Source organism: Macaca thibetana, chromosome 5 (assembly GCF_024542745.1).
Source record: "Macaca thibetana thibetana isolate TM-01 chromosome 5, ASM2454274v1, whole genome shotgun sequence".
Classification (NCBI taxonomy): domain Eukaryota; kingdom Metazoa; phylum Chordata; class Mammalia; order Primates; family Cercopithecidae; genus Macaca; species Macaca thibetana.
Window position 1 is genome coordinate 39,227,076 of NC_065582.1, and position 25,563 is coordinate 39,252,638.

Here is a 25,563-nt window from a genome sequence, read left to right on the forward strand (position 1 = left end):
CTTCTTTCACGTAAGCTTGGTGTACTTTAGGACATGTATGGCAATAATCAGAGGAAGTAATGAGCAGGGTGTTTAGTTGTTTCTGATGTGTTTGGCATGTTCATCAATTTTAGATTTGGAAATGAATATTTTTTGTTCTTGATTATTATTCTGATTTAACCTTTTAAAATTCACTATGAGAAACATAAGAATTAGTAGACAAATTTATATGCACATTCATATTTGAACTGTGGTTGTTTTGTTTTCTTTATTTTTCTTACATCTAAGAGGTAATATGGCATAGTGGTTAAGAGCCCAGATTCTGGCACCGTGCTGCCTGTTTTTAAATCCTGACTCTAATTGTCAAAAGCCATGTTAACTTAGGCAAATTACGTAACCTCTCTGAGCCTGCTTTCTTATCTTAAAATTAGAAATAAGCAGAAGGTTTATGAGAATTAAATGAGCTATGTAAAGTATTTTTAACACTCCCTGGCTCATGCAAATATTAGCCTTATTATTAATATTTCTGCTTTGAAGAAGGAATTATAAATCCAAGAAATAAAAAGAATGTGGTATACTGTTTCTGTACTAAAATCTAACCAGCAAATAATAATTTATTATAATTTACTGTATAAAAACATTTAGAAGATGATGCTTCATTTGCATTTCTCAGTGGCCAATATATTTTTAATAAAGTTGATAGCAAATTGCAAAAGATTTTGTTTAGCCTCAGGGCAGTGTTTCTGATTTTAGAGTAAGGAACTATAAATACTTGAAATATAAGTGATTTTAGAACATAGTTCTGTTTTTCTAAAAATTATTGGTTAATTTTAAGTGTATTTCTTTTTAGCATTTAAAAAAAATAGGCCAGGTAAGATGACTCACGCCTCTAATCCCAGCAACTTCGAGAGGCTGAGGTGGTAGGACTGCTTGAGCCCAGTAGTTCAAGATCAGCCTGGGCAACATGGGAAGACCTCATTTCTACAAAAAGTTAACTTAAAAAATTAGCTGGGCATGGTGGCAAGCACTTGTGGTTTCAGCCACTTGGGAGGCTGAGCTGGGAGGATTGCTTGAGCCTAGGAGGTAGAGGCTGCAGTAAGCTGTTACTGTGCTTTTGCACTCCAGCCTGGGTGACAGAGCAGGATCCTGTCTTGAAAAATTAAATAAAAAATAAATATAGACACTTTAATTAGATACATTAAAGTAATCTTTTCAAACATATGTCCAGATCATCATATGTGTGTAGCTTACAATGCAGCCTGTGGGTATGAAAGATTTTATTTACCCATAGAGTGTATTTAAAGGTAAATGTAGAAAGCTCCTTCCCATGACTTCTTATTAAATAGAAAACTCCTATGTTTCAGTAGCACTGTAAGTATTGTATTTAAATGGTATACATGGTGAATTCACAATAAATTTGAGAAAAAAACTTTTACCTTTAACTTTATCTGTAAATGTACTTATTAAACCCTAAGAACCTTTGATCTGCCAAATCAGGCAACACATGTGCAGTTTATTTAGAATAAATTATATATATGTATATATGTCATGTTACTGCAAATTGATTGCTTTATTCTTTTTGGGGTTTGGGCCTTATGCCTAGGTAGAAGCTGCAGTGGAGCAAAAAAACAAAAACAAAAACAAAAAACCAAAAAAACCCCCAAAAACCCTAGCCATCCGATTTTCGTATCAAAAGCTGCAGCCTGGGTAGATCAGGTGCTTTACCTCTGGGATTTATCTAGCTGGAAGCCAGGAGGGTCAGGTGAATATTCTTAACTTTCCCTTATATGACACTATTCAAAAAAACAAGATTAGGAAAAGATACACATATGAAGTTTTACAAATCACAATTCAAAAGTTAGCATCTGCCTTCCTGCTTGTCTTAAGGAGAAAGCTGCTCAAAACAACAGGAGTTGTCCTGGAAGGATGTGGGTTTTGAATCAGAGTTTTGAATTTCAGGGTTTTCCACTTTCAGTTGTGTCTCTGCTCTGCTTTCGGATCCCATTGTTGAGTGTAGGTGCTCCTCAGGGCTGCTGCTTCCCTCTCTAGATGTGGTGTTCTCTTTTCCTCCGTCCGCCTGCAGTTGCTGCCTTGTCGTAGTGCCTGAGTCTGGTACTGCTGCTCTCCACAGGCTGCTCCAGTTCAGGCCGCATGAGGCCCCTTGCCCACATGCCTCTCATCCCGGGCTTTCTGTTATGTTTGCCCCTGGGGTGCCTTAGCCCTTTAGTTTAAACATGCAGAGGAGGTAGTGTTTGAGCTTTCACTTAGTTTCCACACCGCCTTGCTTCTGGATATTTGTATAAGGGACGAAAGGGCGGAGGAGTGAGTGTATGTGTGAACATGTGGATGAGGGTAATGTGAAGGAAGGAAGGAGGGAGGGTGGATAAAGAAGGGATTGCAGCTTTGAGGAGCTGCTGTAGTCTTACTAATGTCAGATATGGCTTCAGTATCTGGGCCTAAATCCTCACTGGCTTGTGAATGTCTCTTAGTTTTAACCCTTTTTAATTCTGGATTCTCCTCCACAGCCACTCCTCAACCATTCCAAAATGTTTGTCAGTATAACATTATTTGGAGGAATGAATCAGTCCTTATTTTTTGGTGTTAAATATTGTTTCCAAAACTGGGTTTTGATCGTTCCTATTAATGAATTTTCCAAAAAAAAAAGTACTGCTTTTGAACCCACTCCTGCCCTAACTATAAGTAAATAAATGGTTTGGTGAGCAGTGCAGGGGTCAGATTTAATGGGATTAGGGTGCTTGTTTAGGGTAACATTAGACTAGGTTGGGGGATCAAGTTTGTCAGATCAGACATGTGTGCCATCCCAATCACTTTCTCCACTGTGGCTGACTCTGTGTATAAAAGATTGACCATCTTTGGCCACCTACCCTTACCCAAGCCCCTACCCCTCTGCCGAAGTGCTCTTCCCAGAACTGATGGACAGCTTTGTTTCCTTTTCATTTCAGCCACAGATGAAGATATCCTTGCTAAAGGAAAACAGTCCATCAAGAGTCAGGCTTTAGGAAATCAGAACTCAGAAAACGAGATCCTCCTGGAAGGCGATGATGATACTCTGTCATCCGTGGATGAGAAAGATTTAGAGAATCTTGCTGGTAAATTTGGTGGTTGTGCAGATATTTCAGCTACCTCTGGGACAATAAGCATCTAATTACTTACTTTTTCAGCTGTGACCACGAGGACTACCAAGCTTATACCCACAATTGCATTAATTGGTTATTTCAAACACTACCCCCTTATCTTCTATAGTTTCTCTTTTATTTTTCTATTCTGTTCAGTCTTCTTACTCTCCTCATTTTTTTCTTTTATGAATAATTTTCACTGAAAAAGAAAAAAGTTTAAAAGCAGCAACAAAAGAACAAAATTGCTTCACCCATCCCATAGGAGTTACCAAATCTCTGTAAATTAGCACTATAGGTAAAATTCTGCCAGTTTTGTTTTTGTTTTTGTTTTTGTTTTTTGTAAATAAATCTTGGAGGGAGAGAAGCTATTTGCTTTGATATACAGGTCTTAGTGAACATGCTGTATATGCATGTTACTCAAATCAATTCTGAGAATGCCATGGCTTTTCACAACATTCACATATTTTGCCTGATGTAGGAATTTTGATTTGCACTCTGCAGATTCTCAGTTTTACATCCCTTATGGGAAAAATTCTCTTGTTTAGCCAGAAATTTTAGTCATTCATTAAATGGCTTTTTTACTTTAATACCTGTGGCTGTGTCCCTCAAGGAAGAAAGTCTGAAAGGTTCTATAATTTCAATAGGTGAAAATTACATAGTTTTCCATTTTGATAATTTTAAGAGAAAAGGCATTAAAAATCTTGCATTCGGTGACATATCTGCAACCTGTGCTACTATGCCACTTGGCAATGCAAAGCAAAAAGAGAAGATGGTGTCTTCTTTGATAACTGTAAACCTCTCTGTAAAGTAAAATAAAATTAATTGGTGCGAGTGCAGAATAAGGTAGATACTGCTATTCTGTAGTCTTTTCCTTCGCATCCATTTACCCATTTCTTCCTTTATTTTGCTTCTATTCTTGCTGCCGGTAATATATTCATACAGTAATAGAGGTGAAAGGGGAGTTTAATTATATAATCTTGACAATGGCAATAGGATTAAGAAGTAATCCACACTAATAAAGTGGTGTGGGTTAGAAATGAAGTGGAAATTGTCAGGGGTCTTCTGTAGGACCTAGGCTGCCCTAGCTCCTGCAGCTGTCTGCTTACCCTATAATTGAATGTCTGAGAGTGATTGAAAAAATGTTATTTCTTCTCAGTATTACATGCTAATGTACAGAGGGCAAAAGGAGACAGCAAAAGAACACATAGCTTCTTATTTCATCCATTTATAAGGATGAGCTTTGGGAAATCATGGCTGTTCTGCAGCTATCTGCTGCCCATCTGCAAACACAATGTATTTGTACATTGGGAATAGAGGGCAAAACCTGCTCTGATCTCCGCAGAGCATCCCTTCTATTGTCCTACTGGCACACATTAAGATTGATGTGAGATTAAGCACTATCACCCATCTAACAATCGATGGAAATGTCAATTCATCTGAATTTTGAAACACTTATTCACCCACTGATTACCTGAATAGGCGCACCTTGTTTATAGGCACTATGTTAATTCAGAACTGTCAGTGCCAGTCTTCTCTTACGCTGTTTTCTTCCCCTATAGGATTTATACCATGAGGAATTGACAATGGAATTTTAAATTCTTTCTACATTGATCTCTCTCTCTCTATGTGTGTGTGTGTGTGTGTGTGTGTATATATAATTTTTAGTTCATATTTTATATTTAGCTCTAATATACATTATGCTGTTATATCTGTAGTGAATCTATTGTTTTCAGTAGCAGTCTGATTTGTCTCTTTGATAAGCCCTGTGGAGATTTGATTATTCCAATAAAAATTCATTCACTTGGAAACCCACCCTCCAGCTGTTTACTCCCAGAGTCCCTGAACTACACTAATATTAGATTTGGAAGCATTGAACAATACTTAACAGTGGAAAGGAAGGCTTAGAAAAGAAGTATTTTTACCAGTCATTGATGGAGTAAAGTTGTTATGGAAGAGGTTTTCTGTCAAGCTGGCATAAAATCTCTATCAGAAAATATGGTTTAACATTTCCCACTTCATTAATAAGCTAGTGATCCTTTTGTAGTTGTGCCTCTACCATACTGTAAGCTAACTCCTGCCCTTGGAAGCCTATTGAGGCTTCTTTGCTCCTGGTTGTTGTTCATGTTGTTAGATAGCCTGAGGCCTGTTTTCTAAATGGAATGTGGATGGACTTATTTAGGCAGAGCCACTTCTTACCTAGAGATTAGACCAAAGCTTTGCAGACTCCCTGTAAAATAATTGCATCCTAGTTTACTGTTATCATCAACCTTCTGTTATAGATCTTCTAGTATGAGAATCCTGACTTTGCATTTTCAGAGGAAGATTTGGGGTGGACAGAATATTTAACTGTAGAAGTAGTTGGCAGGCAGTTCAGTACTAGAAGTGAAAATGAAAAGATTAAATACAATTTCTGGTCAAATTTGATTTTTTGAAAAATGTCATTCCAACTTGTGTGGCTTGTCTTTTCCTTTTGGCAGGTCCTGTTAGCCTGAGCACACCAGCTCAGCTTGTGGCCCCCTCGGTTGTAGTAAAGGGCACTCTTTCTGTCACCTCCTCCGAACTCTATTTTGAGGTGGATGAAGAGGATCCTAACTTCAAAAAAATCGACCCCAAGGTGAGAAGATGAGGGGGTTTCATTTTTTCTTATGGGATGCTGGGTGCTGTTGGATAGGATTGGGATTGGTAAATCTGACAGGCTTAGTTTGAATTTCCTCTAAATTGCCTTGGCCTATATGCAATGTCATTATCTTCTTTAGTTTATGATTCTCTACCAGTTAGTAAGATTATTGAAGTTCATTTAGATTCAAAAACAAATTTTACTTAATGGCATTTATCATTAGCTCTTTGTGAGGAGGGGAAGGAACCTCAGGGAACATTGTCTATAAATACATTTTGCCTCAAAGGGTCAAGGGTGAATTAAGATACAAAATTCAGTGAGATTGAGAGTGGAATTATTTTGTTTAGCCTTTATGTTTTCTGGATATGATGTCAATATATCACTCTCCTTGCTTTGTCCCCATGACTTACTACTCTGTCGTGCATGCAAGCATGTTTTGTGTGTGTGAGATACCTCTGTTTCCCATTACCTATAGTAGATTTTACAAGGCACTGCATAATTTTGTATTCTTAAATGAAAATGTAATTTCCTCTTTAAAATGTATTTCTCATTACTTTTCAGACCCTGGCAACTTTGTTTTTACTAAGAAACATTTGTAGCACAGTCATAAAAACCAAAATTAGGTTTATTTCAAGAAAAAGAATGGTATAATTTGCTCTGAGAGGAAACAGTTTCTTTTAAAAATGAGCAAAATAAGCAACCTGTAGAAAAAGGTGGCTTAAAAAGTAGAATAATTTATTTTGCAGGCTGATAACATGTGTGTATGTACATGTACATACCTACACGTATTTTGAGTTTATTGGTAGAAGGTTCTTTGATTTTGTAATCATGTGAATTATTAAATCTGAATGATTTAGAAGTATTTCAAAGTAGCTCTTGATGAAAATATTATAATTTGATTTAAAACTGTACAAACAAATCGTATCTTATGCATATTTCCAGCACTTTGTTTCGCTATTGCTGCCTTTATTAAGACAGGACTTGGTAGATTATATGGAACTGATTGTTTTGAACTTGATAAGTTAACTAATCCAATGCAGAGAAAACTTGCTAATTCTGAAATTCTATCCATTAAAAATTTTTTTCAACTTTGTCCCATGACTGAAATGTCTGAAAATGCATTAGTTTCTTTAGGAAAGGAAGATTACCAAAATTAAACTCTCTGATTTCTGGTAACTTCTGAATTTAAGAAAGACTGGGATTTAATTCAAGATATTCTATGATGCTTTTAGACACATATAGATCAAAGCCTAAAATTTGATTTAATTTGAAGGTGTCTAATGACTTGTTCTGAAAATTAGAATCTCTGCCAATCTGTGAGATTAGGTTCTTTGAAGTTATTTGCTCCTTTTAGAGAAGTTACAAGTTTTGTCTCTCTCTGATCTGATTCTGTACAGCATCATTAAATTATTTTTTTCTTGTTGCTTGTGAAATATGGAGATCTTTTGGCCCAATCAAGAAATGGGCTTGTATCACTGCAACCTTCCTTATATTCCAGAAATTAAAACTCCTGCCAATTTATATTAAAAAAATTTTTTCAGTCACCTACCAGGAGAAATTTTAATTTTGTATAGATGTTAATGCTTTAAGGTGTTCTGTAAATGAGGACATTTATGTTGCTGCAGTGTTTTTCCTTTTTGACTGATACCTGCATTAAATTAAATAAGGAAGAATACAATATGCTAAATTGGGGATATTTTTGTTTCTTCTTGTCAAGACTTAACAACCTTTTTTTCTGGAATAGTTGGAGGGAGATGTATGTCTACTGCTGTAAATACTTTTGTGAGTGAAAAAAATGGTCACTTATAGATATTTTTATCTTTGAAACTAAACACTATTCCTTTAAATCATTTTGTGCAAATGTAAGCACCTACTGTTTGTTTGAAAATGTTTTTAAAATTCAGAACATTTTCCCCAGAGAATAAATTGGTCTTTATAATTTAAAGGAATTTGTGTGTTTGAGCCATTTAATATTACTGTGAGGAATACAAGAAGATATAATACAGGTTGAGTTGAAAGAGTGGAGATGATTTCAGAACTGATAGGATCAAAGTTTATATTTTAACATAGGACTATTTTTACCAAGGAATCTTACAACTTAAACCTGTTTGTCAAATGAACTAGGCTTCAGACCCCTGAATGGCTTTCTTGTTTTTCATCTATTCTGCTATGCTGCTGCTCATCCCTCCATACAGCCCTTCCCCCTCTCAAACTTCTTCCTCTGATCTTTAAAATTTGCTTTAAAAACATTTTTCTTTACACCTCTCATTTGTGCATTTTCTCAATAAATTAAAAACTGGGCTAATACAGAGAATAAATGTTCGATATTAAAGGGTAACATCTGACCTATATTCTGTACCTTGTCTCATCATTAGCATAGTGAATGGAGTATATAGTTACTTTCAACATACGACAAACTAATTCCTTTGGGATGCTTTCTGTTTGACTAATTATTTTATTTTCTAATCAGTTATTCCCTTGCATTAAAAAGAAACCTTTGTTAAAGCTGAAACATTGAAATGAGTATATTGGTTTGTTACCTTAGAAAAATAGAGAGAGGAGGAAGGTACTTTTCCTATTTGTAAATTCCTGGAATAATAATTTTTCTTTGGTTATAAAAATGGTATGAAAACCTTTTTTGTTTGAATTGCATATAAGCAGTTTCAGAATAATTCTTGAAATTTGATTAAAATAATCGTAATTATGGAATTTATAACTAAACCATTTTAAAATGGAAGTAATTTATAAATCTGAATGGTTCATATCACTATATGCTGGGGGAGAGGATTATTGCTATAACCATTTTATTCTTTTTTGTTGTGGTTTATTTGTTAAATTTTTATTACTCAAAGCTTGAAGAGGACAAATGGTTGAAGGAAAAGTATCAACTGACTTTGTTAACTATTCAGAAAAATCCATACATATTTCCTTTGTATATCGGAGTCAGACTGGATTTTTTGAAATTATGGCATAAGAAAGTACATCTCTTAATTTTTAATGTGAAAAAGTTTTTTTCTGCTTTAATAGGATCAAATCTTTTATTTTATACTTTTTTCCCCAAGCGTGAAGTAGATGTTACCTTTAATTCTAACTCTACAGAACCAATATATGTTATAGTTGAGTAAAGTTAATGTTTTCTATTTTCTAAGGATTTGCGTGCGGACTTATAGTCAATTCTACAAAATGTGCTGTATTTTAAATTTTGCAAATCAGTTCAAATGGAAGCTTCTTGCATTTGATTCCTCAAGTCACATCTTTACATTGCAAATTATAAACTGTTATCTCACCTGCCTTCATTTAAGAACAATCCACAGTCAATTACAATGTAAAGTAATGTTTTTATTACTGTTTTCAACAAGACAGCTCAGGGTGAGGGTAGAGGTGCAGGAGAGGGAGGGGCACAGTCTGACATTGGCACTGAGATACGTTTAACATCAGTAAAACTTTTTTTAAAAGAGAAATTTCACATATAGTTAAATAATTTTTTCACTTGGTGACAACATTCAGGCAACCAAAAGCAAAACGAAATGAGAGGTGGGATGGGGTGAAGAGAAAAAGGATAGGGGGAAAGAAGGAAAAGGGGGAAACTACTATACATTGATTTGAAAATGTACCTTGGGTTTCATTTTGTGGTGGCACAGCCCGATTGCTTCTTTTGTGTGACCTTTTAAATTCACATTGTTTGGAAGAAAACGATCACTTTTGTGCAAGAATGTGATTTCTTTTGGTTGGGTTGCTCTCTTTTTGTTTGCTTCTTAATTAACGAAGGTCTTCTGCCTGATTCCTATTTCAGGTTACTTACATAAAAGTTTGTGTCCAGAGTTTCTGCTGTTTATCGCTGAGTTGTGTGTTGTGTGTCTGAGAGAGCACGCCCGTTTGTGTCGCTTTTCAAGCAGTCCCCAGCACCCTATAGTTTGTCCAGGCTTTTGGGATTGGTGAGAATTTCCCTGGCCAACCTCCAGGTCTGCTTGGCAGCGCTCTCCAGGGCCGAATGGGGCTTGCCCTGAAAGAGGTCGAGGTTGGGCAGAAAGTAGTGAGGGCAGCGGCGGCACTGCAGGCAGGAGATGAGCTGCAGCAGGATGCCGTTGAGCCGGTCGCCCAGGCACGACTCGTCCCAGTCCGTTTCTCGCGGGTGTTTCTCGCACTCGTACAGCAGCAGCGTCTTCATGTGGTAGTTATTGAGCGGCTGGCCGGGTAGCTCCAGGTGGCGGTCCCGCAGAGTCTTCAGCACTGAGAGGCACTTGTTTCGGCAGCCTCCCATCAGCAGGCGGTTCTCCGCCTCTCCGAACTGTAGCACCCAGGCGTCGCTCTCTGCCGAGCTCTGCTTGCCGGTCAGCGAGTAGCACTCCTTCGAGAGCAAGTTGAACCCTTCGGCCTTGACCTCGGCCACCCTATTGGGGCCGGGCCAGGGGATGTGGGGCATAGGCCACTGTGCCGCGCTTCGAGGCCAGATCCCGGTGCACTTGAACGCCGGAGTGATTTGCACCACATAGCGCTCTCTGATGCGCAACTTGACCTCGCTGGTGTCCGCGATCATCTTGACCACATCCCGATAGCTGCACTTGTCCACCGCCTGGGCCACCAGCGTCTGGAAACGCGAGCGGATCTTACGCGCTGAGAGATAGCCCGACGCTGTGATGAACTCGACCCAGAGAGACATGCTGCGCTTCCGCCCATCGCTCAGTTTGAGCACCGCGCAGCCCGGCAGCGAGCCGTCGTCCACGAAGTTGAAGACGCCCATCTGGTTTAGGTAGAGCACCACCTCAAATTCGGTGGGCGAAATGACCTCAAGCCCCTCGTAGCGGGCATCGATCTCGCTCAAGGAGCTGATGAAGCGAGGCTCCTGCACCTCCACTTCCTTGAGCACGTCCGAGACCACCTTACAGACCTCTCGAATGGTTTTGGCGATGGCCGCCTTGCGCGCCTGGCAGCGCTCAGTGTAGTATTTATTGAGCTGGTAAACCAGCTTGGCCTGAGCGGCAATCATGTTGGGGCACAGGTCCGGGCTATACACCGGCGTCTCGCAATACGTTGAGGGATCCAAGGCTCACGCACTGGTGGTGGCCCAGCGGCTTTCGAAAGAGGCGGTGCGCTCCCCGTTAAGCCCCACTTTCACTCTTGTTTTCCACCTGGGCTGACCGGCTGATACTGTAGCCGACTTGTTTTTTCCTTTTCCCTCTTTCTAAACCTTTTTTCTTCTGCAGAAAAATTAGGGGAGAAAATATGATTTTCTAAAAAGAAAAGCACCTCCTGGGACCTTTTTGCTTTCTCTTGATATGTAAAGACGGTGTGCGAGAGAAGCGGGGTGGGGGTGAGGAAGGAGAAGGAAAAAGAAAAAAACTCAGGATACCAAAAGGTTAGGCTTAGATGTCTGCAGCCGAGATTGGCCAGAAATCTGAAAATGAAGTTTTTTAAGTGCCAAAGTAAATTTAAAAATAAAAGCGAAACATTCAGTGGTTCATTCTTAAACTTTTCTTCCACGCTGGTAGGACTTCTTCGCTCAGTGTAGGTGAGTGCCGTCTTCCTCACCCTCCCCCAAGTGGAAGGTGCAGGAGGTAATTAATGTTCAGAGAGCTGCGAAGTACAACTCAGTCCGCCGTGCACTTGGAGGTTTGCTGACGCCTCGCAGTCTCAGCGTGTTGGTCTCCTCTCTTCTCAGGGGGTCGTGTTGTCGCAGTTTTCCTCTTTTCCTACTGGAGGCGTTGTTTGGACTGGGTTGGTTTGTTTGTAGTGGGTTCTTCTTGTCTGTCTTTAGGTGCAAACCGCTGGAAGTTGTTTGATAATCATTTCTGCTTCGTAATTTATACTTTTGGCCCTCACAAAATCCGTTTTAGTGTGACGAAGTCGTTGCTTGCGTTGCATCTGGGGTGTAGTTATAACGATTCAGGGTTTTCCTTCTCCTTTAGGTTGCTTGTACAGATTCCACTTTCTGAGTCGTCTCTCCCCCTCCTTTCCCCTCCGACCTCTTTCTCGCCCCGCACTCCCCTGCTTGTCTCCCCCTCCCCCCTTCCTCGTGCTCGCTCTCTCTTCTCTCCTTTCTCTCTCTCTCTCTCTCCCTCTCTCTTTCTTTCTCTCTCTCCCTCGCTGTTTCCTGGAGTTATTTAGTTTATGAATGGTCCCAGGGCCATCATGAGGGGGTGGAGCTTCAGTTCCTACAATCGCTATCCGAGCTGTCAGTGCTTTAGCCAATCCGAGAGAGAAGACAGGCAGGCTTGGCGAACGGTAGCAGCCACCACTGCACTTGATAAAGAAAGAGGGTAAAGAGAGAAGTAAGAAAATAGGAGGAGATAATGGAAGTCAAATACATGCACACATTTTACAACCCTTCCTCTTTATCCTCCTCTCTTATCAGTAGCAAAGAAGAAAAAGAGTTTATATAGAAGGGACTCTCCTGGAGATGGCTGGAATAACGCGAGGGAGAGTAGCAGTGGTTCAGAAAGGCTCACTTTTTTTTTTTTTTTTTAATGAATCTATCAACATTGTGTAGGAGAAGGTGAAAACTGTAACAAAATTACTTTGGCTTGAAGGCAAATGGGAGGAGAAAGGGGAATCTGGGAAAGGACCTAATTTTTCCAGGTTTTTTCCTCCTTTAAAGTCTTACTCCTTTCTCTTCCCCTCCCCTCCCATTGTTGCCAAGAATCAGAGCAATCGCTGTATATGTGCACCAGTGGGGGTTGGAGTGGATATAAGGTGAGGGTTTATAACCATAAATCTCTTTTTAGTAATTTCGATATGCTGTTGAAAAACAGGGCAGGGCAAAAACTAGTCCAAGCACCTTGTTTGATAATTATTTCATAATTAAGATTCACATATATTTAATACATTATTTTATCGGTGCAAGAATTAACTAGTTACGAGAGAGAAAATATCTAAGTTGTGAGAAATGGTGCAAATTTATATGTCGTAGAACTTAGTAGGATATACTTTTAAAATAAGCTACTAAAATTGTTTCAAACTTAATGAAAAACAAGGGAAGTAAATGTAAACCTAAAGTTTTCTTAAAATTGTACTGTTGTAAATCTAACTGTGAATGTATTCTTAGGGGGTACAGGTACAGTTTCATTTGTAAAATGATTTTATTTTCATAATTGACTCTTGCTTTTAAAAGACTTCACTGCCACAAAAATCTATAACTATCCTGTTATTGATTACACAGATGGCTTCACTCCTCCCTAGGCATTTCAATGAAAGACATGCATGTGCTTTTTAGTACATGTATTATCCTAAACAAGTTGTACCCACTGTACCCTTTCGATACTTTTGGGTGAAAAAAACAAAGCTAGAACATTTTTTCTGATTTGCTTAATATTGAGGGTTTATGTATGGACCTAAAATGTCTGGATTCTGAATCTTTTTAACGTGTATCAGGTAGACGTGATTATTTTTAGTTTGATTTCGGAGGTTATATTCCAGCCCTGGGTTATGCGATAAAAATAAAAATCTATGAGTCCATTTGGGTGAAGACTTCGTTTTAGAAACCTGGTAGTTTGGCTTTTTCAAAACCCCTTGGGAAGGCTTGACTTACCCTCTTAAAGTCCGCCCGGGTGAACCTGAATTGAATTGCATAGGGTAGTTAATTGCTTTCCATCTACTTGGTATCAGACAATTGGGTCTCTTGGTTCTTTCTTACATACCTGGTGCGGACCACAGGCAGTTTGTCACCCTTCCTCTCTCGCTGGCATAAGTCCCTTTCTAAAGAATATTTGCTTAAAAAAATATATCTCGGATTTGTTGCTTAGGGTTTGTCTTCCAGGGATTAGGAAGAACAGTCAGAAGAAGTAAGCGTCCGCGCGACTCCAGAGCTTTAGTTAACTTCTCTAGAGTGGCAGAGACTTGGGCGGCTTGACCTCCAGCCTTCTCCCGGGAGGCCGCGTGCGTCCGGGAACGCCTCGCAGCCTAAGGATGGAGGGGAACTCGCGCCCTCGGGGTTCGCGCGTGTGGAAGCCCAGCTCTAACCCGGGAGGCCACGCCGGCGCTCAGGGAACTGCCTGGGCCGGAGGGCACTGCGCTGCCGGGAGAGCGCTACTGGCCGGGAGGGGCTCCGTGGCTGCTTCTCCGAGGGCAGTTACTGGGCGGAGACTGGTGGCGGGGATAGAGGGTGCGGAGCTTTCCCGCCCCATTCTCGAGGTGGTCGCTTCGTCGTGGCGTCTGGTTCGCGAATGGCCCGGCCCGCGACGCTCCCGAGAGTGAGTGTTTGCAAACAGCCTCAGGGGTGGCGGAGTTGGTCCGCAGGGTTCCGCCGCCGCGCCGCATGTCCCGCGCCCTCTCCTCTCCTCTCGGGTGGGGCGGCCCAGGCCGCGCGGACCTTCGCTCCACCACTCGCCGGACACCCCGCTGCACCTCCACTCGCAGCTCTGTCAAGCTCGGCTAAGTTTTCTCTCATCCTTGCCCCCACGCTTCTCTACTTTTGCATACAGAGGCCGAAGGATGATAAAACATTACAAATGTTTTGATTTAAAAACAATTCATTACCAATTTACCCTGTCTTAGGTAGATGCTCTAGTAAATAATAAATCAGTTAAACAAAGGCGACTTTAATTTATGGCCGTGGTACTAATTAGAAACATCATTCGAGCAATAAACTTAAACACTTCCAGCAAATAATGCTCCCTCTTGCTGGCTCTTCCTCCCCCCTCCCCCACCCCAACTCACTCTGGCTGCCTCTGCTCTCAGAGCAGCTTCAGCTGCGCCTTTGCGGTCCTCTCTTCCTCTGGTTGAATAATTGAAGGGGGAAACGGTATCCGAAGAGGCTGTAATTGAGAGAGCCCCTGTCACCTCTGCTTTTATGTATGTTAGTATAGAAGTCCATCAGCAGCTCCTTGATGGTGTATTAAAACGAACTGGCAGCTCCTTCTGCAGGAGATACTATATTCTATTAAAGGAGACCAAGTGAGAGAAAGAAACTCTAGAGGCTAAAAGCCACTTCAGGTCTTCAGACCGATTCATCTGTATTCTCTTGTTATAATCCGTCTCATCATACTTGAGTTAATGAGGCAAAGGAGGGGGTGCGAAATCTGATGGTCCTTGACAAATTCATTAGGGAGGCTGCAGGACATTTTATTTGACTGTTAAACATCTTGTTTGTTTGGCTTAGGCAGTGCCAACATCAGCATGCTTCTGCCCAGAGCTGTGGTGCTGGGCTGGCTGCAGCACATTCCTAAAAAGGGAAGGAGGACATTCAGGGTGTGATTTGAATTTTTTGTTTTGGATTTCGGGTAGTCCATAACCTTCAGACTTCCCTAGGCTTTACCTCTTGCATCATTACATTAGGAACATGAAGAATGTAGGTGATAGTACTGAAGTGGGCATGTTTTTAGTTACTATAAACTAAAATATGTGGATGTTTAAAACTTTAGTCTGAAAATTTCCCAGTTTCTTCAAAAAATTGAGTCGGGTTGTTAATGTACTAGTTTTATAGCAATGTGAATGTTTAAGGTCCAGTAAAATAACCAGATTACTCATTACATCCTATTTTTACTAATGGTGGTTAAATAAACTTTTAATTATTAATGGAATTTCCTATTTCACCGAAACCTTTATGAGTACAGAAACTTGGAAATAAAAAATTATTTATACAAATACATTTTCAAGAAAAAGTTGGCATATTTTAAGGAAATTTTTATAATTAAGATTAGAACCAAAACTGAATACTTTAGTGCTAAACTAAGGTGATGAGTTGACAGAATACTTTAAAAAGTGAAAATATTTCTAATTGAAGAATAATGGGTAATTAAGTTGACTGCTAACCTTACAATGTTTTATTCTAAGATAATAATACAGTATTAGATTTATCAACATTTTCTTGAAAAGTAGTACATAATCCAATTGTGATACTTTCTTGCATAGAGAATTCAGTTATATTTTCCTTCAGCATTGACTGAGCTTGAGCTTAAGTGCTTTGAGAAAGAATCCTCTTCCATTTATAGGAAAATAGTATGGAAGTAAAAATACCTAATGCCCTTTGCCTGTCATTTTTATACATTCCTGGACTGCTGATGAAGCTTGAATGGCTGCAGGGAATGTATGGATTTGAAAAGAAATGATGCAGTAGTTCATGTTGTGTTTCTCAAGAGCAAAACCAAACTAATGGCTGAAGTCAGTGCTTCTGTAACATGACAGTTATAATCCTGTTTATGTTTCCAGAGAATACAAAATTCTTAAACTGTTTTATTTTTTGCTGATCTTTACTTAAAAATGTATTTACTGAGTTAACTTTAGTGCATTTGTTACTTTATCATGTTAGCGAGACTTAAAAGGTATCTATTATTTTATTATCTGTAAAAATAATATATGGTATCTCAATAATCTTTGCTAAAGAGTAAACAAATGTTAGAATACATGGTTTTGTTTTCCGGGAAACATTTTAGAAGCTTTCAAAAAATAATCAGATTATTGACTTCAGAAAAGAAAGTATCTCTGGAGGATTTATACTTTTTGGAAAACAAAGGACTACATGTTTACTGGTATATAGTCTTATCCTCTAAAATCTAACATTGAAACATCTATGTGGGTGCTAAATTTTTAGTTCTTATATACTTAATCATTGTACATACTTATAAAAATGCTTGTTTTTTAAAACTGAACATTCATTTTTATTTTTGGTCAAATTGTAAATAAGGAAATAAAACACTATTAAGTTCTCTGAATTTAAAAATTATTTCACTAAAAACAGAAAAAGTAAATAACCCAGACATGATTGGTTAGTATATTCTAGTTGATGACATTTTATTGAAGTAATTATATTTAAATATATGTAAGATGCATTAATGACAGTCATCAAGATTATACTATCCACATTATAAGTCACAGTAAAACTATATACTCTTTTATTCTCTGTCAAAGGATTTAGTTTTCTAAAATTGCAAAGTGTGAAGGAGATTGTTTCTAAACTATTTGTAATTATTCTGGAATCAATCTAAAATAACCAGTAATTGAATATTTGCCTTGAACAGTTCATCATAGTGCTTATTAATAATTTTATATGGTCAAGCATGCTGTTGAAACAAGTTATTCTTCCCCCCTCACAAAATAGCCTTAACAAAAAAATTTTTTTTTTACTCTCTTTGATTTGTAACCCAAGGATATTGTTCTCATTTGAACAGGTTGAACTTCAGATAATTTTATGTCAGGTAAAAGCAATAGCTTTTCTTTTGTATAGTAAGTCTACCAAACTGTACTGAAAAATAAAATGCTTTTATGTACTTTTGATGAGTATTGTTTGTGGTCCTTTTAAATTTGTTTGGATTGCCTTAGATAATATATATGATTAGAGTTGTTTGTTACCTATTAGACTTTACAAATATAATACTTATATAGTGGGATGAGAAAATTGAGAGTATGCTATATATTGGGATTTTTCCCCAAGTTGAATAACAGCTGCATAAATGAGTACTTTATTAAACTATACATAATTCTATGTCACCAAAAATATACAGTGATAAAGTAAGGAACTTGTGCTCAGGAAAATCGAAGTAAGCAGCTTTTAGCCTGACTAAGAAGTAAATGTCATTATATTATTGCGCTAGGATGTGAAATGTTAACATCCAAATTAATTCAGCAAGTGTTTTTTAGAATGTTTCTTTGAACTTGTTATATTCTCACTTATATTGGTATATGTCTTTTGAGCTTACCAAGAAATCATGTATCTTTTTCTCATTTTAAATGTATACTTTTTTGAGTTGTAACAACTACATTCTTTTATTTACATACATAGTTAAGCAGTTCTGAAAAGTCAAAGCAAAATTTTTTAAAATTTTCTTTTCCTATTCTTCCTTGTTCCTTCCTTCTTTTCTTCTCCCCTCCTCCTTTTTTTTCTTTTTCTTTCTTTCTTTTTTTTTAAAAAAAAAACCAGTTTGAACTTACTAATGTACTATTAGGTAAATATTAAATTTTACCTGCCCAATAACTTTGGCTTTCATAAGTCACTATTATCTTCACCTGAAAGGGTATATTTGGTAGAGCCAACTGTTAACTTTAAGGAATTATTGTATAATTTGTGGATTGTTCTTTGTGACTTTTCTACCTGGAGAAATAATTTTGCTGGCCTTTAATATCACTTCCAGAAGGTAGACAGAAAAACCAGGATCAGACGTTAATGAATTTAAGTGCTAAAGAAAATTGAAAGCTGACCTTACGGTTTCAAGAAGGTGTGATATCTTTTGTTTATGAAGACAATATTAATGACTCATATTGTGTAGAATATGTTTCTTAGGATATTAAAGCCATCCCCACTCCGTTTCTACTTTCTCTTGTGATCAGTGCCAGACATTAACAAAACAGACGAGTGAAATTAGAGACGTAGATTATGCTAGTATTGAGCTGTACTTAGTTCAGAATATAATATTTGGCATTATGTGCTATTTCTTTCAGGTCATACGAGACATTTTGTGGGCCTGTATTTAAAATTATTAGTTAAGCGTATCGTATGGGTAGGTTTTTGTTATAGTTTAGGAACACTAGCCATTTTAAACATTTTATTTAAAAATGTATTGGTTCTATAGCACTCTATATTATTATGAATAGTAGTAATTTGGCATTGATCATCTGCTAAGATTACAGGAAATACTTAATGGACTTTGTGTTATTTTTAATGGAAATGTTAAAAATCTAGCCTATCGCATCCTTTAAATGTTATGAATTAGAGTAAAAGTGATGTGCAGAGAGGTTTCTCTGATTGCTTGTGATGGTTAAACAATAACAAATAAATGCTTCATTGATTGCAATCCATGTATAGAAGACATCTGTGTAGTATAAATGAAATAATATTTAATGATCTAAGGAATGGAAACTTTTCCGTTAACCATCTGATATAAAGCTAGGATATAAAATAACTGTCTTGGCCTATGGATATTAAAGTTCTGCCAGTCTCTTTCCTGAATTTTTCCTTCCTATCTTCCCTTATTATCTTTGGATCATAAAGAGTCATTCTCTTATTTTCTGACTGATTTGGTATATAGGTAATTAGGTTTAAAATCGAGGTTAGTAGGTTTAAGTTCATCTAGATTGAGTAGAAAATCTTTGACCTGTAGCTATGGCTGTTTTCATATGATTTGCTTGCTGGGATCAGACACTATCCATACCCTTTCACTTTGCTATCAGCTGTGTACACACAAAGGAGCAGAAAGATGACCAGATGCTTAGTTAATCATCATATTAGGTCAGTAAAGGATTCCAACCATACTTAATTGGGCCTTCTATTTCTAATGTTTGTTCCATGGTAACTTTTTGGTTAAATGCTGTATGAATAATCTAATCTTTTCTGCTAATCAAAACTTTCTATAAACTTTATAAATTAAAAATGAGTGACACAAATCTATAGATATATATTTTAAATATAAGGTGGTTGCTATCCAGATTACCTGGATAGATAAATGGAGACAGTGTGAATGTATCAGCAAAGCATCAATCTAGGAAACAGAAAGTCCAGAATTTTTGTCCTGGCTTGGTTACCTGGGTGACTTTGATCAAGTCACTATCTTTATCCATTATTTTCTCAATTGTTAAATGAGTGAGTTGGACTAGGTAATCTTTCTATCTCTTCTAGATAAAAGAGTCTAAAATTTTCCATGATTACATGACTAAAATCGTTGACATCTTTGTTTATTTCTATCAGAAATCTTTCTGCAGATGTTTAGGCTTTCAATGCTGCTCTAACATAGGTATATGAAAATTTTTAAATTCAGACGAGAATAAGCTTATGGATATTTTAGATTTATGGAAAAATTGTACAAAATATAGTTTGGAGACAACTGTGAGGGACAGTGAAGTAGCAACTTGGGAAAAAATTCTGAGTATACTAATTATTGCTTAATAGGAGTTGAATCATAAAATTATAAAACAAAATGCAGTATGTATTCCCGTAGATAGAAAAATAGTGTATGTTTATATGAACAGTATGTTTTTTTCCCTTAAATATTTAGTGGACTGTCAATGTTTTGGACATTTTTATGAAGATTGGGTATTGTGTAAATATTAGTTCTTGAAGCCAAAGTAAGTTCCCATTCACAATTAACTTAAAAAAAAAAAAAGAAATTATTGGTCTTCTCCTTAGAGAAATGACATTGTGCTAAGCAACTTTGCTATTACCAAGTTCATACTGTGTTAAAAGATAGATCTAAGCAGGGAAGTGATTTTCAAAACATGAGTCACTAAAGAAAGGCTAGTTTTATACTCTTTCTCATGCTTTTCACTTGTTTTCATCAGAAGATCTGACAAGCATAAAAGTGTTAACATCTTTTATTTTACAGATGTTCTTAGTTTTCCCTCAAACTGTAAAAGATGCTATATCAGAGTAGCATGGTAGGAAATAATTTCAACACCTCCTTTCACTTACGTGATAACTTATTATTTGTCTAAGCTTGTGGATACTTTTGGAGGGAGTGAATTGAGGCAAGAAAAGATAACATATTGAGATCTAATTGTTCTCATTTTGACATATATACCAGTCAGTCTATCTGCTATATTGTACAGGCTCTCTAAAACAGGTTTTAAATAGGCATTGTTATTTTTACTTCTGTGTTATGGTCAATGGAAGTCCCTAATTAGTGCAATGGGAGTGCCAGGTGACCAAAAAGAGTTGTTGACGGGCACTCTGTGGGTTTGCAAAGTGCAAACCTAAAAGACTGAGAGATGAGAAATGCATTGCTATTTGTGAATTTATGTTTTATCTCACTTCACTTGAAAATTTATGAGTAGCGTGGCTTAAGGGTACTGGAGTTGTGTGTTCCAGGGCTTGCCCCTACTGATAACACCCTTGTTGGCGTGAAAGTGCAATGCAAATTATGACAGTTACAACCTTCTGTTTTGTTTAACCTGTCAGTAGATTTCCTGGCTCAGTGCTGAGGGCAATGGTGTGTTCAGCTAGTCCATATTCACCTAAACTTAAAAGGTCAGGTTTCTACAGGCAAGCCTAGTCAAAGCCTAATTGATGAGGAGGGCAGGGAGACAGAATTTACTGTTCTGTTGGCTAGTTTCATATCGTTAGGTTGTCCTGAAAGCATCAGGCAGTCACAGCCCCTTTCATGTAAGTGCTGACCCTAGACAGGAGCTGACAATCAAAGGAGGCAGCCACAGGAACCAGTGCAAGTAGGCTATTGATTTTTCAGTTAGGTCTAAGTAGTTTGTAGTATGGGTAATGGGTGACAGAGGCAGGTATGTCATTATCAATGAGCTCCAGAACAGTAGCGACAACCCTCCCTCATATTTCCTTCAGCACTGACAGTATGCATCCAGAGGCGGTCAATAAATCGCCCAGCCTTTAACTGACAAGTGACTTGGAGGTTTAGTTGAGGGATGGAAGTTACAGAGCTAAACTTCTTTACTTGAACTTTTACTGGATCTAGCAATGGAGTCAGTCATTATATTGTAAGTTTTCGAAGTTTTAATTTGGATAAGTCTGTGCAACTGTGAGAATCAGAATTTTAAATGTTTGAGAATTTAAGAGGCATATTTAGTTTGTCAAATAAAGATAGAATGAGCCAATCATTTATAAATGTATTCTACAAAGATAATTAAGTTGGGTTATTATGGTACAGTTTTGCTTTTATTTTAGACTAGCTCCTTATTTAATCAAAGATACTCCTGTTATAAAAGTTCAGTAGTTAGACATTGCCTCCCAGAATCCGTTTTCATTCCTAATCTCCTCCTACATGTTCTAACTGCAGACCAATTTTAAATAGAAAAAAAAGAAAAAAAAACTTGAACCATTTGTAAATGCCACCAAGCAGTTGCTATTTGAACTTCAAATTTGTTCTGTATTATTTTTCACAATAAAATAGTCAGGAGTAGAAGGATCATTTAATGACTAAAGTTTGATGAATTGTACTTGCTTCTGATTTACAAAGAAATAATGTTGATTTTTGCTTTCAGAGGATTTCATGTGGTTATTTACATTTTGAAAAGATACATTTTATGCTCATGTAAACACAAAAGTGTTACCTGTTTTGACTAAAAGTACCTATGTTCGAAAAGGGATATAAAATAATTTCAAGATATTTTAAATTTAAACCAACCTCTATTTTGTTATAATATCTAAGTAATACGAAGAGATGATAATATTTATAACTAGAAGTGGGAGTTTGGGTTGTACCAGGACCCTTGCAAACTATCACATGCTTACATTAAAAAAAAAGAAAAAAGAAAAAAAAAAAAACTTTAAACAGATTGAAATAAAACAGAAAAGTAAATGTTTTTAAAAACTTCCTTAAATAACTTATTGCTATGATATCTTGTTTAACATTGTGATATTGTACAGAACCAGAGTTTGTCTGCAGTATCATCTAGCTGTAGAGTACCCTGCTTGGCCACATGAATCATTTTCATTTGTCCAGTACAACTGAAAATTTCTTAAAAAAAAAAAAAAAAAAAAAAAAACAAAAACCCAGTAGGTTAATGCATACTAAAGGTAGGACTGCTTAAGTATTTTCTTCAGTTTACAGTGATGTGTCTGTGTGAATGCCCCTGTCTTGTTTACAAAATGGAGAATAAAAATTTGAAACCTCGTGAAAGACGGTGACTATCAAAGTGTTGTCTTAGTTTTAAAGAAGCTTTGGGATTGTGTTAATATGTAGGGAAGTTTTATTTGGGTTCCTTGAATTAGTTACCTTTTGAGGCTTATAGATTCTTAAAGCAATAAAGCAATATTCCTTTTAGAATCATTGTTTTTCTTCTGTTTATTAATCATTGATTTAATCTGTGTTTTTCTGTTGGATTAGAGAAAAGATTTACCTGAGAATCTTGCAATCTCTATATCATTAGCTATATTATAGGTAGAGCTTCTTTGCTTTTATCTGTAATCTCTCCTGAAAACGTTGCTTTTTCAGGAATGAAAAAAAAAAAAAAAAAAAAGAAGCTGCAGAAAGGGGTACAAATTAAATTTTCATGAAAGAAAATCCTAATCAGCAGTGACAGTGTAAGAGAAAGATGATTGCCACTTGGTCATTGTGGAGAGGCACTTAGATTTGGTGTCAGTGCTTCTGTTAATGATGACTAATGTCTTTCTTGGAGCAAGTGCATGCTGAAACATACTGCTACAGCATATAGAGGGAGAGGGCTCGGCAATAGGCATCAGTAAGCAAAAACATTAGGTATCTTAAAACAAAGACTTTTTAATACAGTCAATTTGACAATCTGTATTGTTAGAAAAATACAAACATAATTCTAAGGCATTTAACCACAAATTTTGAACTATTTTATGTCCAGGACTAAAAGGTAATATTTTTTAATTAAAAGGTAAAGAAACCAAGGCATGTTAATAAGATATGCCATCTGTTTTGTCACTTACAGGAGTGGGCACCTATATTGCACTGCACAGAATCAATCACGTGTGCTGAGAAAGTTTTAAAAAGAAGCCAACTTACAACAGATTTTTTCATACCCTATTGATGTATTCTGAACAAATGTTTTATAGTTACAAAAAGAGAATGAATGAGTCAAAAGATCTTTCTAGACCTTTTAATCTTAAATATTTTGCTTACAAAAAGAAGATGACATGTGTTATTTCTTCAGCTTTCCCCTAAAGTGTAAGAACTTTCAGAAGGGCATTTGCAATGCTTGTCATATTTTTTCATATACATCTTATTGGCCTGACATGTCTCGAGAACCATGAGAACACAGATGTCATTGCATTCAGACAACACTAATTACTCTGGGATTTTTGCAGCCTCAGTGCCTGCATGTAACTGTCGATTATGATTGTTCATGCAGCCTACAGTGGGGACACTTTACACATGAAAATAGTGAGATGCAAAAATAGTGAGACAGGCCTTTTAGTCCCCTATTGTTCTCCAAAAGAACTTGGAAGGAAAAAAAATTCCTGACACATCAATTTCATTCAGTATTTTATATTTGAACTATGTTTTGGCAACATTTTCTTTTCTGAAGTGAGTGTGTTATGCTTTAGTGTTCAGTGAAATCTATTATCCATCTGTTCTTTAACCTTCTTAAACCATCTTTTACATTACTTTGTCTTCAAGCTTCATGGGAAATTTCTTTATGTAGCTTATAGTTTGAGAGAAACACTAATTGTGGTATGAGTCTTTTGAAAGTGACAGTGCAAAACAATAAATATGTATGATGTGTTCTTCTGGTGTGCGATTTAATGTTTAATGAGAAGCTGCAGCAAATATGGTTAGTCTCAATTTAGATAAGTGCAATCATCTTATGCTTTTTAACACAGGTCAGTTCTTTTCTTTGTTTAATTTTCTCTGTGGTATTCTGGATTTCAGTTTATGATTCATGGTATTTAGGTGGTAGAAATTTCAGAGGTCAAATGGTGGTCAGATCTGGGCCCTCACTATTAAATGTGAAGACCAAATACATGTTTTGATAAAAAGCATAATCTATGTTAATTACCGATTGGAAAATAAAAAGCTCCAATAATGTAACTTCATATGCTGATGAAGCAGAATTGAAGCAGCTTGATCAAAGATGTATGATGAGATAAAACTGCAGTCTCTGCTGTACAGTTATAGTAATTATGACTAATGAACCGTCCAGTCTGGATGAAATGGCAAGCCCACAGGGACTGTGTCCAATCAGTTGTGACTTATGCAAGCTGAACAAATCATTGATGGAACTCCAGATTCGGAAGTATACTCTTTATTATTAATACAGCTTTTGTTTGGACAATGTAAAGCAATAGAAAGTTATTTAAATGTTTTAAAATCTAGAATATAATTTTCCTTGTTTCATATATTTATTTAAAGTTAAACACACATTGTGACCTCTGCTTTACCTCTTGTTTCTTAAACACGCTTAGGTCACTAACACAATTCTGCGATTACCTGCTTGTTCTTCTATTGTGTTACTTCTGAAGGCTCTTTCGAGCTATTTACATTTGTCTGTGTATGTTTTTCACCAACCAGATGTTGGAAAGATGCATCTACAATGATAATGGCACATATGAATAGCACACATTACTATGTGCCAAACAATGTTTTAAGTGTTTTACCTGTATTAACTCATAAATTTTTACAACCCCTTGAGGTAGGTATTATCACCATTTTGCTGATAAACTGAGGCATGGGACCCTCGCCCAAGGTTACATGCTTTTATAAATCTTGGTTTGCCTGGTAGAAGCTAGTTATAGTCTTCTGACCCAAATCTACTTCTAAATTATCCTAGCTTTCCCTTTTTTCAACCAGGTTTAATTTTTCGTTGTTGTTTTCTGGTATCTGATAAAATTGTAGGGCATTTCAAAACCGAATGCTCATGTGCAGGTCCAGAATACTAGTTTAAGTGAGTAGAGCTTTGAGGATGGAGTTTTAGAATGCTTTTGATATGAATATGTATCTAAAATGTAATAAATGTATTAATTTGATACAATCTTGAAACTCTAAAATCTTTAAGTTGTAATAAGAAAACAGTCTACCTACTTAAAAGAAAATAAAGTGCAGGTGCAGTGCTGATAAAATAATCTTGGATAGTTTTCTTTGGGATTATTTACACTAAAGTTTTTCTCTTCAAACCAGGTATAGTCCTCATCTTAATGTTTTCTTATTACCACCACTTACATGCTGCCTGCTAGGCAGTGGAGATTCAATAAATATTTATGGAAAGAAGGAATAAAAGAAAGAAGGGAAAATTTTCAGTGGTTTAATAATTAAATGATTTTATTAAATACATGCTTATATTCTAGTTCCCTTGGCAGGTTTTTACTTAGAGGAATAGAATAAAACACCCTGTCATTATGCCGTAGTGCTTTAAAATCCTTCCTAATCAACTTTGTTTCCCATTGGACCCCAATCTGAAGTCTTTGTCTTTCCAGGCTAGCTTTCTTACCTCTGTCGCTGGATGCCACACAGAGCGCTCTCTTTGATTTTTTTTTTTAAT

At 36.9% G+C, this 25,563-nt stretch overlaps 3 protein-coding genes across 9 annotated transcripts in view; 1 reads left to right on the top strand and 2 right to left on the bottom strand.

Moving 5' to 3' along the window:
* RPS3A (ribosomal protein S3A) overlaps positions 1-25,563 on the bottom strand; it is a 1,130,248-nt gene that overhangs the window by 514,423 nt on the left and 590,262 nt on the right. The gene's annotated exons all lie outside the window — the stretch shown is intronic.
* LRBA (LPS responsive beige-like anchor protein) overlaps positions 1-25,563 on the top strand; it is a 758,453-nt gene that overhangs the window by 434,825 nt on the left and 298,065 nt on the right. For 4 of the 5 annotated variants that reach the window (XM_050791167.1, XM_050791166.1, XM_050791168.1 and 1 more), the window contains 2 exons: positions 2,943-3,089; positions 5,594-5,730. In XM_050791167.1, coding sequence (XP_050647124.1) covers positions 2,943-3,089; positions 5,594-5,730 — 284 coding nt within the window. Of the gene's footprint in view, positions 1-2,942; positions 3,090-5,593; positions 5,731-13,747; positions 13,920-25,563 lie in introns of those variants that run through there. The other variant, XM_050791170.1, reaches the window with a different exon arrangement.
* MAB21L2 (mab-21 like 2) overlaps positions 9,052-25,563 on the bottom strand; it is a 501,930-nt gene continuing 485,418 nt past the window's right edge. The window contains exon 2 of the mRNA XM_050791181.1: positions 9,052-11,799. Coding sequence (XP_050647138.1) covers positions 9,641-10,720 — 1,080 coding nt within the window. The 5' untranslated portion in view covers positions 10,721-11,799 and the 3' untranslated portion in view covers positions 9,052-9,640. The remainder of the gene's footprint in view (positions 11,800-25,563) is intronic.